Source organism: Carettochelys insculpta, chromosome 18, assembly GCF_033958435.1.
Source record: "Carettochelys insculpta isolate YL-2023 chromosome 18, ASM3395843v1, whole genome shotgun sequence".
Classification (NCBI taxonomy): Eukaryota; Metazoa; Chordata; order Testudines; family Carettochelyidae; genus Carettochelys; species Carettochelys insculpta.
In genome coordinates, this window is record NC_134154.1 from 23978001 (window position 1) to 23991615 (window position 13615).

Here is a 13615-nt window from a genome sequence, read left to right on the forward strand (position 1 = left end):
CGAAGGGCACGGTGGACCCACTGACACACGATTCTTTGTAGAAAACCTTGTTGTTGCTGTCCAGCTCCTGCCTGCCTTGGTGGGAAAAGTCCCAGCCGCGCACCCCTTTCAGAGCCTGTGCTTTTGTCTCCCAGTGCAAAGGGCCAGGTTGTGAGCTCAGCTACACTACCATGTCTGGAGCAGCTCCTCTGAGAAGCTATTCTGGACCGCCACAGGGCTCACTGAAATTGGTCATTTCACCTAACGTGAGTGAGAGGGGTGCCATTGGGGTCAGTCTACCCCCGCTTAGCTATTCAGTGGCAGCCCCTACAAGGAGGTGCTTTCTCCACAGTGGCCCTTGCTGCGGGTGCCCTCACAGTGAAGAGTTGCTCTTTCCCAGGCTCACACCAGTGGCCAAGGGAGCAGGATTTGCAGCGTGGGAAATGGCCGAGATCACCTCGTACTTCAGTGATCTGAAGAGGGAGTTGAGAAAAGAGTTCCCATGATCCTTTCAGACCTCTCCGTGACGTGACTTGAGATGGGCACATAAAATTGAAGCCCCATGTGAGCTGCCAGGCCTGGGGTACAGATCACACACCTTAGACTGGCTTAAGCAGAGGTGCCCGAGGAACATTTCCCAAATGCGACAGTAACCTTGTGGCAAAAGCTAAATGAGCTGCCTTGCTCTCTACTGTACTAGGAAGGACAGTGGCTTGGTTAGAAACCCTTCGAGCACAGCCTGGGGAGCTGAGCTGAATATCTGAAGAGGTGGGGAAAAGCTGCCCAGAAAGGAACCCAAGTCTCCTTTTTGGAGTAAAATTCGGCTGTGGAAGTTAACAGCTGCCACATTCTGTCCTGCTTCTCCCATCCCGTTCCCTCTGACCCTGCTGCAGATTTCTGAGGGGTTCCCGGACGGGCCGTCGCAGAGCGGAAGCATAAAATCTCAGGTGCCTCACCACGCCTTGGCCCTCTACCAGCAGCAGATCACTAAAGCCCACGAATCTGCTCGGGAGGACGTGGCCCCGAGCAAGCAGCAGCCGCAGCCTGAGTCGGAGCAGCAGCCAAGCGGTAGCCCCAGGGGAAAGAGCAGGAGCCCCGCTGGTGGTGATAAAGAAGGTAAGATGCGCCCACCCCGGGTTTCCAAAAGCTGGGGCTGCAGTCTCATTGCAGGTAGAAGCTAACACGGAGCTGAATCAGGCAGGCAGGGCTAACTGGGAAGTGCACCCTGCCTCGCGGACTAGCGGCTGAGCCTGGAGAGGTCGCCTCCAGCAGGCGTGCCAGAGCTCTGGCTGGGTCGCTCATTTCTACCTTGTTTGCTTTTTACAAAGAATGCTTTTAATGCTCAGCAGAGGCCATTCTTTCCTTGCTAATCAATGCTAATGCTGCGACTCACAGCCCAGCTTCCCGGAAGGGTTCTCCCTGCCGCCCCCTGGGGAGAGCTCTGATGCAGCTTGGATGCCTAAGGAACCATTCAGAGCTTCCCTCTGTGGAGCATTGGGAGGGGCAGGCCCCTGCAAGTCCAGGTTGAGGGGATCTGGGTGCTCTTGGTGATGCTGTTGTATCTTTATTGGTCATTTCAAAGCTCCTTCTTGGCCTGGCATGTGCTCTTTAAACCTGTGCGCTGTTATGCGAGGGTTTGTGCTTTGTCAGTGTCAAGGCTGGCCGGATCCTGCTGTGTGTTGATGGAGGAATCTCAGCACCCTGCAGGGCACTTGGGTTGCGATGATGCACAGTACGGTGACAGGCAGGCATCAGCTAACCAAATGCATGGAGCGGAGCTCATGGCCTGGTTTTACAGCCACAGGTGTGTGGGGTATGAGCTGTCGGGTGCTGGCACCTGTACCTTCTTCCCAGGCCTTCAGTTGCTAGAGGAAGAAACCATTTGCAATCCAGTAAGCCTTTCCGCAGTGCTGGAGGTCATCTGCCTTGTACTGCCCCAGTCAGTGCTCACCAAATTCAGCACTCTTAGCCCTGCCTGTGGCACACTACAGTCCCTGTGTCGTGTAGGTTATGCTAGAGATGACTGAGGTTACTCAAGAAAGCGGTTTGCCTCAACTCCTTAGAGAAGGAAACCCTTTGCCAGGGGATGTTGAGGTTGCAGAGGGCGGGTCGCTGTCCATTAGTTTTGGGCGCTGATGGAGGTGTTAGCTGTGCTGATCCACCACTTGTCACGGCAGCTTTGTGGCATGGTGACTCAACAGCACAACTGGAAGAGTCGGTGCCTTTGTCCCAGAGGCCATCATCTCAAAGGTAGCAAATCTGGGCATTGGGGCTGCAAGCTCCGCAGCCGGGCTGAGGGATTTTGTTTGCGGCGGTGGAAGTTCACTCTTCCATGCAAGACGAGGGGGGGAAGAAATACACCGATTAGCCTGAATGTATTGGAATTTGCTCTCGGTTGTTGTTGAAAAGTGGGGTCATGAGAGCAGCTACGCAAGTTCAGCTTTCGTCAGCCGAGCTGATATGCCGTGCTCTGGCCTCGTTGCTAGAGAGTAGTGTTGCAAAATGAGATACTTCCTAGAAGAGCTGATTGCTGGTGTGCTGCCAGCTGGCTTGCTGCACGATCATAAATAACAGCCAGACAGACTGGCAACAGGACAATAAAGCAATCTGAACGTAAGCATTAGGGCTGTTCACCTTGAAGAAACTGGAGGCTCCGGTAAGTCACATGATGGCTGCCTGTCTCACACCGACTTTCCGGCTGGTCCTGTCCTGCCGCCTCCACTCTCGCTTTTGTATGCTCATTAACCAGACTCAATTACACTCCAGGACTTCCTGTGTGGTGCAAGGGGTCAGGGCTACGCCACCACTCTGACACGTGGCTGTGCAGAGCAGCCTGCCTCGCACAGCTCCACTTCATGGCGAGTCCCCTGGCAGAACCGGTCCTTTTGACAGCTCTTCTGAGCCTAGAACCCCACTGGAGTGATCCTCTCTGGGCTCCCACTGCACTGGGAAGCTTGGTTCATCTGCCTGCCCCCCGGCTTTTGCACCGTCTGATTTCAGGACCCAAGAGCAGGCAAGAAAGAGGGACGGCTTGAAGAGAGGCGTCGGTGCCATGTGGAAGCCAGAACCTGAAAGATCAGGTTCCAGAATGACCTTTAAACTCTGCAGCCCAAACACTCCTGGTGACACGGCCTCCTTGCCGATTTTGTAGCATTGCTCTTTGCAGAGCACCTGGCTTAGGGTCCTGTGCCAGCCTGGCACTTTGAGTCCTCCAAGCCTGCTGCAGAGGTCAGCTCAATGCATTGCACAGTGCCTGCATTGCACAGTGCACAGCAGGGAGGCTCAGGCAGAGAGGTGAAAGGAGGTGGCCAAGGCCACAGGAAGAAGAGCTGGGTGCTGGAGCAGGCAGGTCTTGGCTCCCCGTGGCTTACTTGCCCCTCTTGCCATGCGGTGCCCTCACTACTGCAGGCTCGGGGCTGTGATTCTAAAGCAGTCACACCTCCACGATTAGCGGCGTGGACTGGGGAAGGGCACGCCGCTCCCATCATCTCACGGTGAGCAGCGGGCCCTGGGACAGAAGCCAGCTCCCTCAAGTCTGGCCTGGCTCGCAGAGATGCATCTGAACGGAGGGGTTCGGATGCTTGCCCCTTTGAAGCCAGGGGGCTTTTGCGGTTGACGCAGAGGGAGCCAGCTGTCACCTGGTGGCTTGCACCTGGCCCTGAGCTGTTAGTGGGAAAGGCACCAGCAGACGGTGTGGGAGGCGCACGGTACCAGTCACAGCAAAGCTGTGTAAGGGATGGAGGAGAGGAGCATCCCTCAGGAGCCTCCTTTCTGTATCTGTCCAAGTGACCCAGGAATCTCTCTGGGCTTCCTGCAGCCCGTGTGTTAAAACTCGGGCACCTTCCTTGGGCTGCTGCAGAAGAAGTAGTGGTGCAATCCTGCTGCTTTGTAAGTGGAAAGTGGTTGGGGCCAGTTCCTAGCAGAGGGCTGCTCTTGCAAAAGCAGCTGTTCCTACTCCCCTCAAAGCTGTGAGATCTCTCCAGGCAATCAGATTGGCCCAGCCCTGCCTGATAAGAGAGCGTGAACTTTTGCAACTGCTCCAGAGACAGACACGTTCTACACCGCCCTGGAGTCACTTCAAAGCCCAGTCTTGGATACAAACCTCACAACCCAGCCAAGGCATTGGCTGCCCCTTGCAGACCTTTGGCTGGGGCTGTATCTGTCTGGCTGTCTGCCTGCTTAGGATCTCTTCCCCAGGTGCTCTGACAGTGCTGATCTGGCAGGGGCGGGGTGATGGCGGCCTGTCTCTTTGCAGCATGCTCTCAGACAGATGGATGCTTTCCCTCCTCACCGACTGGCCCTCATGCCTCTTCCTGGCTATGGCAGGGTGGTTTCAAAGCCAGCGCTGTGTTTTCTGTTGATTCAATCGCTCGTTTCACTTGGCCTTTCGGGAGGTTGGAAGCCAAAAAGCGTTCGTGTGGATGATGGATGACGCACACTCTGTGAGGCCTCGGCTCTGATTTCAGGGGCGTGACAAATGGTAATGGGAGCTCTTCCCAGGAGAAGCGCTGTTTTATCCAACCCCAGCTGACTTATAAATGTGGGGTCAGTAATCAACTGGCCACTTTTCACAGTTTTCACAGCAGCTTGTCTGTGGGGATGGCTCCCGTGGGAGGAGGAACCACTTTCCCAAGATTTCCATATGTCCCAGATGTGTGTCCACTTAGCCCATAATACCTTAGATTTTCATGGCAACTTGGCCCAGCAGTGCAGTACCATACATGGGTACCACCACTGTCATGCGACTGCCTCTGGTTTAGAGCACAGCAGTCGGTGGGTGCAAAACGCACCACACAGCAGCTGGGATGCAAGAGTGTTTGGTCTCAGGACAGATGCCCTCCCCTCGTGCAAAGATGCCACAGGATGTTGGATGTGGACCATGACAGGACTCTGTTTTCAAGAACGTTCCCAAAGATCCTTCACTGTGACTAGCATGGGGTCGTCCGGTTCAGCTGGGAGGGTGAAATGACAAGTCTGTGCGCCTGCACTCTGAGGCTTAGCCCCTTATGCCAGCCCCTCTGGAATCGCGGGGTCAGGGCAGGGGGGTACAGCTACGCTCCAGTTCAAGACCTAACTATAGTGCAGGTGTTAGTATCCACACTGGCTGTAATGTAGGCAGCATGGGTGAGCTCTAGTGAGAGCAGCAGCACGGACATGGGGGCATGCTTGGAATCTGAATGTGTATCTAAGGTCCCTGGTGACTTGTTCTGGGGCATGTAACCGCATCACATCTTCCCTGTTGCTGTTACCCCCACTTGCTCAGTGAATGCTGCACAGGTGTCTGTGCCCAGAGCGATCAGGCACACGTTCCCTTGCAGTGCAGATGTTCCAGGAGCGCCTCTGTCTTGGATGCGTGTGTGGACTTGAAGCTGATGGATTCTTTCTGCCTCTGTGGGAGAGGCACAGGGTTAAAGCCACGTCTACGCTACCCGAAGATAGACCCACTGAGGGTCGCTCCTGCGGGATGATGTTTGGCGTGCCTGGTAGGGATGCATGAAATTGACCTGTCGGGGTCAGCAGTTGACCCCGTACTCCTCCCTATCACCAGGAGTAAGGGAGGCCGAAGGGAGAAACTCTCCCGTTAACCTTCCTCAGTGAGGATGGCCAGAGAAGTGGATTTTAGCTACACAATTGCCATAGCTAGAATTGCGTATCTGCAGTTGACTTCCTGCCTAGTGTAGAGAAGTCTCCTGATCACACCATGTGTTCCTGTGTCTTTTCGACCTTATTACTCCACATGGGCCCTTTGATAGCCCTGCATCTCATCCCACTTCTCAGCAAAACTGATTTACTAGCAGTCAGCGCAGGAGAGGGGTCTCACTGCCAAAGTGCTCTCCCTTTCTGCAGCATAGTGCGGAGCCCTGGCTGCGCAGCTAGGACCGAATGACTGTGTAAAGAGTGCATTTTCCCATCCTTTCACCTTCCCTCTCCTCGCCTGCTTGCAGGTGGCATTCAGCAACCCATAAAGGTTTTCTGCCCCATATGAAGGGCAACCAAGGTTCTGCCAAAGTAACAGTAGGAGGTATTGGCCAAGATCACTCTAACAGGGCCTGATTTTCAGAAAGCGCTAAGCACCTCCGGTCAGGCCTGCTTGGTGTGTCTCAAACTGGGCACTGAAAATCCCTCGATTCACTATGGAAATCTTGGCACACACTTGCCTGCCTTCGTACATTTTAAAATCAGAAGAGATCATTAGATTACCTACTTGATCTTCTACATGGCATGGGCCAGGGTGTTTCACCCAACCACAGGTTGAAACTCTCTGGTCTGGCAACATCTGTGGTCCAGCATGATTTTAGTTCACTGGATGACCACTTATCATGGGTGTGGCCAAATGTCCCATCGTCCCCTGAAGTTTGTTTACAGCCATCAGTCCTGGCTGTCAGTGTTCTGTTCTGTTCCTTAGCTGTAATTTACCCCTAATTGTCTTCTAAGAGCCCAGTAAGCAGTGGAAGTGTTGGTGATGTGCTAGACAATATTGACCTCCTGTGGTCCAGCAAAGTCTCTCATTCAGCACTGGTCAGATCCTGAGGGAGCTGGATTAGAGGGGTTCAACCTGTATTTCTAAGGCAAGCCCAGTAACTTGTTACTGTACCAAACACATCTTTGTTCTGTAAAGACGTCCGAATTTCGTGGCAAAGTCTGACCTGATCGTCATCTGCCTTTGACACTTGCTCATTAACTATAGCTGTCCCAGGTATTATGGGAACATCTGGTCACTGCAGCCCCTGGGGAATTGTCACTTCGGCAGCTGGCACCTTTATTCTGTGTTGGCTGTAAATGGCTTACAGTTAGCATCCATTCTTTCATGGTGTTTCATCTTTTCTTTTGCAATGTTGGTGGTGATACGTGCTCTGCCTGAGATCCGAGCAGTCACTAGGGCTCTATGGAGGTGAGCTGGCTTAAGCTTCTGGATCACCTTCACCTTGAGATCCCCTCCCTAGGTAGAGAGCTCTCTGCGGTCTCACCTTTGGAGGGCTGTTCTCTGGATGCAGTAATGTGCAGGACTTTGCGCCGCTCCGTGCCAGGCCCTGGCCTGGTTTGGGGAGGTTAGCTGTAGTTTATTAAAAACGTCATCTGGCTGATTCTTCTCTTGCTTGGGTGGGTGTAAATCTGGAGTCACACAACTGGAGTCAGCGGAGCTGCGCTGGTGTGAAATCAGGGTCAGTGAGAGCAGTAGGAGGAAGGGTTCGCTCTCAGCTTTTCCTATGCATGTGCAGAATACATTTTGTTACGTGCACCAAGTAATGCAGGGATGTGCACCACCAATAGAAGCACACGCTGCCAGCTGGTGGAGGCTGTGGGCACTCTGCTTATCAGCTGGACAGCGCCCAACTCTCTCCAGAGCAGTGGTCCAAGCGCTCAGCTTACAGGGAATGCTGGTGGCAGACCAATAGCCTTCTCAGGGTCAGCTGGACCTAGTTAAAAGTGGCTGTAAGAACTTTTCACAGGGAATGCCTGAGGCCCCAGTGAATGCAGGCGCACATACAACATCGTGGATCCCATTGTTCAGCCACGGATGCTTAAAATTAAGCACATGCTTAAATGCTTTGTTGAAGTAGGGCCTAAAGGTAAATTTTCCAGAAGCACCTACATCCCGTTTTCAGAAATGACTTGAGTATTTTTCAGGCATTTTTCAGGTACCGTATGAGCTGGTGGACGCAACGAGTTACTGCACAACAAGTGGGCTGAGCCCCTCCGACCCGTGGACGTGCCGTGACGGGGTTGCATGTGGGCAGTGGAACCCTCAGAGTGCAGCATTGTGTATTTCTGTTCAGCTGCCCGCTGGGACTTTCTCTGGCTTGCACAGGACGAGTTAGCGGCAGCAAGCGGGTGCCCTGTAGGTTCACACCCTGACTTGTTGTGCAGTATCTCACCCTGGAGGTGAGCCCGAAGCAGAGCAAAGGAGCCCCGTTTATTGTTCCCTTTGCAGCTATCTGTAAGATCTTGCCAACTGGATGCGTGTGTTCCCTTGTGTGACGAGCTGACTGGTTCTGGTTTTCCTTGCAGAGAAAACAGTGCATTTCTTGCCCCTCACGGAGGGACAGAAGCTGAGCGGAGAGCAGGCTGCCATGTCTTGCTGGCCCCCTGTGCTACCCTACCAAGTGTCCTCCAGGGAGGTGATCAAAACCTCCCCGCAAGCTGAGCCACATGTATTTCAGCATAATCTGCCAGGTGAGCACAGGCTCCCATCCTTGTTCAGGGTGCGCCTGCCAGGGGAGTCAGCTTGGGTTGGCGACTGGGGGCGCGTGGCATCAAAGGCCTAGTGGATCTGGTCTCGGTCACAAAGTTACCTCATGTGGTTAATTCACGTATCCGTTTTGTTCCTGCCTGCGATCGCTGGTGAAATTTTGCCATTCGAAGGCATCGTGCCAGGAACCTAGCAACCCCGTCTGATTTGCCTCGTTTGAAGTATTCAGCCGGTCCCCTCTGTTATAAAGACATGCAGCGTGTTGAAACCACATCCCCCAGAAGGCAGTGGGAGAGTTACAGGATTCAGAGCTGTGTTTTCAAACAAGCTCCAGTTAAAATCAGTCAGCCTACAGAATCTCTGTGCCTGGCCTTTGTCGCGCTCTCTCTGATACACATAACAATCTATAACAACATTTATGTTTTGTCAATAGCTCACCCAATCCCTTTAAATTTACATGGGAGCTCTCGGCTGGGGCTGCAGAGGTTGTCCAACATCTCCAACCCTCCGCCGCTCATCTCCTCTGCCAAGCACCTTTCCGTTCTGGAGCAGCCCCTCGGTTCTATTTCCCAGGTAGGAAGGCGCTCCAGGGCAGTGGCATTCGGCGGTACGGGAGGGAAGAGAGTTCTCTGGCAGTACAACGCTGGCTGGGCAGAACTTGACTTTTACTCTTTTATACTTTCAGTGGCTGATATCAATGTTCATTTTTTAAGCATTTTTCCAGTTTTTGTCAATTTAAATGTTCCTGGTTGCAGTTAATTATAGAGGGACCCAACAGTTATTTAAAGACAGCAGATGTTGATTCAAAAAGTGAATGCTTTGTAACCGTTACAACACCAACTGTTAATGTCTCCCCTCAGAAGAGACAAAGGAAATCTCCTTAAGTCAACCTCTAGTCAATTCTCAAGCAGCGTTTTCTTCCTTTGCCTACCTGCAGATTTGGCTGTTAGCAAGGGAGATGTTTTTCCGTCCATGTCTGTATGGGGTAAAATCCATGGTTACCAATAAAAATCCTTCCAAGCCCTCTTGAGGGCAGCTTCCTGCCAGATCCCAGGTTTGATACCTGGGCAGAGGGAGTTGTAATCGTTCTGTGGAAGGGTTTTCCCCTGAGCTGCTTCTCCTTGGGGATTGCCCCATTTTCCATCTGTCATCTTTTTCCCTTGTGTTTTAGGGGGTTCCCATTCAGCTCCACACGCCCTACAGCTCCGAGCATGCCAAAGTTCCGGTCGGCTCCATCACCATGGGCTTGCCACTGACTATGGATCCTAAGAAACTGGGTAAGCCATCAATATGCTAACTGTTGGTGTGGGTTCACCCTGGCCTGTTGGTCAGAGCTGTCAGGGTTGGGCTGCACTTAGCCTGGAGTCGAACGGGCTTACGTGCACATACACACAGGGGCAGCCAGCAGGCTCTGTTCAGGGCAGGGTTACTCTAGGGAGCTGAAGGACATGAAGGGGAATTACAAGTTCAGCCAAACCGCTCTGACCAGGACTGATGGCCTGTGGGAAACACGCGGCGGTCTCCTCTAGCATCCTAGTACACAGCTGTCTGCAAAACCTACCGACAGCCTTGGCTTCATCATGAGCGAACTCAGGAGAGACGTGGCTGCATCCCCTCAGTGGTTTCTCCTGTGTCAAGGTGGAGGTGAATTGGTGGAGCAGTCATGTAGGGGGAGTGTGCCTTGTGACTGTCTGTTCTGTTCTGGCTCTGGCTCCAGAGGATGCTGGGCCAATGTTACCAAGCTGGCATCCCTCAGCAGCACGAATATCTCTGGTTCTCCAGACTCTGCCTTTGCCAGCTTCACGGAGAGGTTTTGGTGATGGTATCCCACTTCTACAAGGCAGGAGAGAGCTGCTTTCAGGATCACCCAAGCTCGAGACCTGTGGGTCTGATTTCAGAACATGGGTCCAGCAGGGGAGGACAGCATTTCCAGGCCTGAATTTCAGGAAGAGGCTCAACCCCAGCCAGCAGTTGTTGCAAAGGAGCCGGGGGTGCTGCCCTGCTTGGCTCCCTGTAGTGTTGTTGTCAAGGAACATGGAGACAGTGACTCTGCACTTGTCCCCACAACGTCTCCACGCGCTTTGCACTGTTCAGCTTTTTAAGGGAAGAAGGAAGTTCTCCTTGTGCTCATTGCAGCCTGGCTGAGGGCGAGCTGTACCAGTTGCAGGACTAGAGCCCATCGAGGGGAAAGTGGCATGCCCCAGCATGCATTTCAAGGTCTTCCAACACAACAAGCAGCTGCTGTTGGAAAGGAGGCCTAGCTGCGATACTCTCAGTGCTGTTACGTTCTAGGAATGAGACGATAGAACAACATGTATCAATCAAGACTGTGGTCAGATAAATGCTTGCTTTTAATAGCAGCCGTGCCATGAGAAACTTGTAAGAGCCTGAATAAATAACCAAGCTAGATTAAAACCAGATGAGTTAAGAATTCATTGAGGATCAGGACTAATAAGGCTCCAAAGTGAGGAGCACTGGGTGATGGGAGGGTCCTGGCATAGGCATTCATAAGATTTGATATATTCTGAGCAATCAAGAGAAAAGTGAAATCAACCATGGTCGAGCTGGTCCAGGAGGGGGTGTAACATACAAGAGGCAAGAGCCAGCTTGGCGTGAGATGAGCCTCCACTAGTTATTGTACCGTGGAAGAGAATAGGTATTGTGGAGAATGGCTGTATACAGGGACCAACAAAGGACACAGGAACACCTAGTGCTTGGCTGCTGGAAAAAAGCCAATGCAAGCTCTGTGCATGCGGCTGTATGTCTTGTGGAGGGAGATGCCAACTGAGGGGTGGAGTAATGCTACTGTGCGTGGTCCTGGGGGAACCGCACATGGGATTTCTGTTCGTTTTGGCCCCCGCCATTAGAGAAGGAACTAAAGTAAAAGAGCCGCTACAAAAGGGGAGAACAACCTCACTAAAAGGACTAACCAAGCCTCAGAGGAGGGGCAGAGGGAGCTACATTCCGACAGTCTAGGAAAACAGAAGACTCAGTCAGGGATGTGATCCCAGGCTAAAAATTCCTCCAAGCTAACAGTGCGATTGGAGGAAGAAAATAGAATCATAGAAGAGTAGGACTGGAAGGGACTTCGAGAGGCCATCGAGTCCAGCCCCCTGCCCTCATGGCAGGACCAAGCGCTTTCTAGACCATCCCTGAAAGCCATCTATCTAACCTCTTCTTAAATATCTCCAGTGATGGAGATTCTACCGCCTCCCTTGGCAATTCGTTCCAGTGTTTGATCACCCTGACAGTTAGGAACTTTTTCCTAATGTCCAACCTGAACCTCCCCTGCTGCAATTTAAGTCCATTGCCTCTTGTTCTATCCTCAGAGGCAAGGAAGAACAAGTTCCCTCCCTCTGCCTTATGACACCCTTTTAGGTACCTGAAAACTGCTATCATGTCCCCCCTCAATCTTCTCTTTTCCAATCTAAACAAGCCCAATTCTCTCAGCCTTCCTTCATAGGTCATGTTCTCTAGACCTTTGATCATTCTCGTTGCTCTCCTCTGGACCCTCTCCAATTTCTCCACATCCTTCCTGGACTGTGGTGCCCAGAACGGGACACAATACTCCAGCTGAGGCCTAACCAGCACAGAGTAGAGCGGGAGAATGACTTCTCATGTCTTGTTCACGACACACCTGTTAATGCATCCTAGAATCATGTTTGCTTTTTTTGCAACAGCATCACACTGTTGACTCATATTTAGCTTGTGGTCCACTATAACCCCTAGATCCCTTTCTGCTGTACTCATTCCTAGGCAGTCCTTTCCCATTCTGTATATGTGACACTGATTGTTCCTTCCTAAGTGGAGCACTTTGCATTTACCCTTATTAAACTTCATCCTGTTTACCTCAGCCCATTTCTCCAGTTTATCCAGATCCTTTTGAATTATGACCCTATCCTCCAAAGAAGTTGCAACCCCTCCCAGCTTGGTATCATCTGCAAACTTAATAAGCGTACTTTCTATGTCAATATCTAAATCGTTAATGAAGATATTGAACAGAACCGGTCCTAACACAGACCCCTGCAGAACCCCACTAGTTATACTTTTCCAGCCGGATTGAAAACCATTAATAACTACTCTCTGGGTACGGTCATCCAGCCAGTTGTTCACCCACCTTATAGTAGCCCCATCTAAGTTGTATTTGCGTAGTTTATTGATAAGTATATTATGTGAGACCGTGTCAAATGCTTTATTGAAGTCTAGGTATACCACATCCACCACTTCTCCCTTATCCACAAGGCTCGTTATTCTATCAAAGAAAGCTGTTAGATTGGTTTGACATGATCTGTTTTTAACAAAACCATGCTGGCTGTTCCCTATCACCTTACCACCTTCCAAATGCTTGCGGATGATTTCTTTAATTACCTGCTCCATTATCTTTCCTGGCACAGAAGTTAAGGTGACCGGCCTGTAGTTTCCCAGGTTATTCTTGTTCCCCTTTTTATAAATGGGTACTGTATTTGCCCTTTTCCAGTCTTCTGGAATCTCTCCCATCTCCCACGATTTTCCAAAAATGATTGCTAAAGGCTCAGATACCTCTTCCATCAGCTCCTTGAGGATTCTAGGGTGCATTTCATCAGGCCCTGGTGATTTGCAGACATCTAATTTTTCTAAGTAAATTTTAATTTGTTCTTTTCTTATTTCAACTTCTAAACCTACCCCTTTTTCACTAGCATTCTCTATGTCAGGCATTCCTTCAGATTTCTCAGTGAAGACTGAAACAAAGAAATCATTAAACATCTCTGCCATTTCCAAATTCCCTGTTACTGTTTCTCCCTCCTCACTGACCAATGGCCCTACCCTCTCCTTGGTCTTTCTCTTGTTACCAATGTATTTGTAAAAAGCCTTCTTGTTTCCCTTTATGCTTGTAGCTAGTTTGAGCTCATTTTGTGCCTTAGCCTTTCTAATCTTGCTCCTGCATGCTCGTGTTGTTTGCCTATATTCATCCTTTGTAATTTGTCCTAGTTTCCATTTCTTATACGATTTCTTTTTTATTTTGAGATCATGCAAGATCTCCTGGTTAAGCCAAGGCAGTCTTTTGCCATGTTTTCTATCTCTCCTACGCAGTGGGATAGCTTGCTTTTGGGCCCTTAATAATGTCCCTTTGAAAAACTGCCAACTCTCCTCAGCCGTTTTTCCCCTCAGTTTAGCTTTCTATGGGACCTTACCTACCAGCTTTCTGAGTTTACCAAAATCTGCCTTCCTGAAATCCACTATCTCTATTGTACTGTTTTCCCTTCTTCCCTTCCTTAGAATTGTGAACTCTATGATTTCATGATCACTTTCACCCAAGCATCCTTCCACTTTCAAATTCTCAATAATTTCCTCCCTATTTGTTAAAATTAAATCTAGAACATCTTCCCCCCAGTAGCTTTTTCAACGTCTTGGAATAAAATGTTGTCTGCAATGCAATCCAAGAATTTATTGGACAGTCTGTCCCCT

General features: G+C 50.9%; 1 protein-coding gene across 13 annotated transcripts in view; it reads left to right on the forward strand.

The window, feature by feature from the left end:
• Positions 1 to 13615, forward strand: part of NCOR2 (nuclear receptor corepressor 2) — a 446369-nt gene that overhangs the window by 381012 nt on the left and 51742 nt on the right. For all 13 annotated transcript variants that reach the window (XM_075012373.1, XM_075012370.1, XM_075012376.1 and 10 more), the window contains 4 exons: positions 873 to 1095; positions 7990 to 8154; positions 8604 to 8743; positions 9342 to 9447. In XM_075012373.1, the coding sequence (XP_074868474.1) occupies positions 873 to 1095; positions 7990 to 8154; positions 8604 to 8743; positions 9342 to 9447 (634 nt within the window). The remainder of the gene's footprint in view (positions 1 to 872; positions 1096 to 7989; positions 8155 to 8603; positions 8744 to 9341; positions 9448 to 13615) is intronic.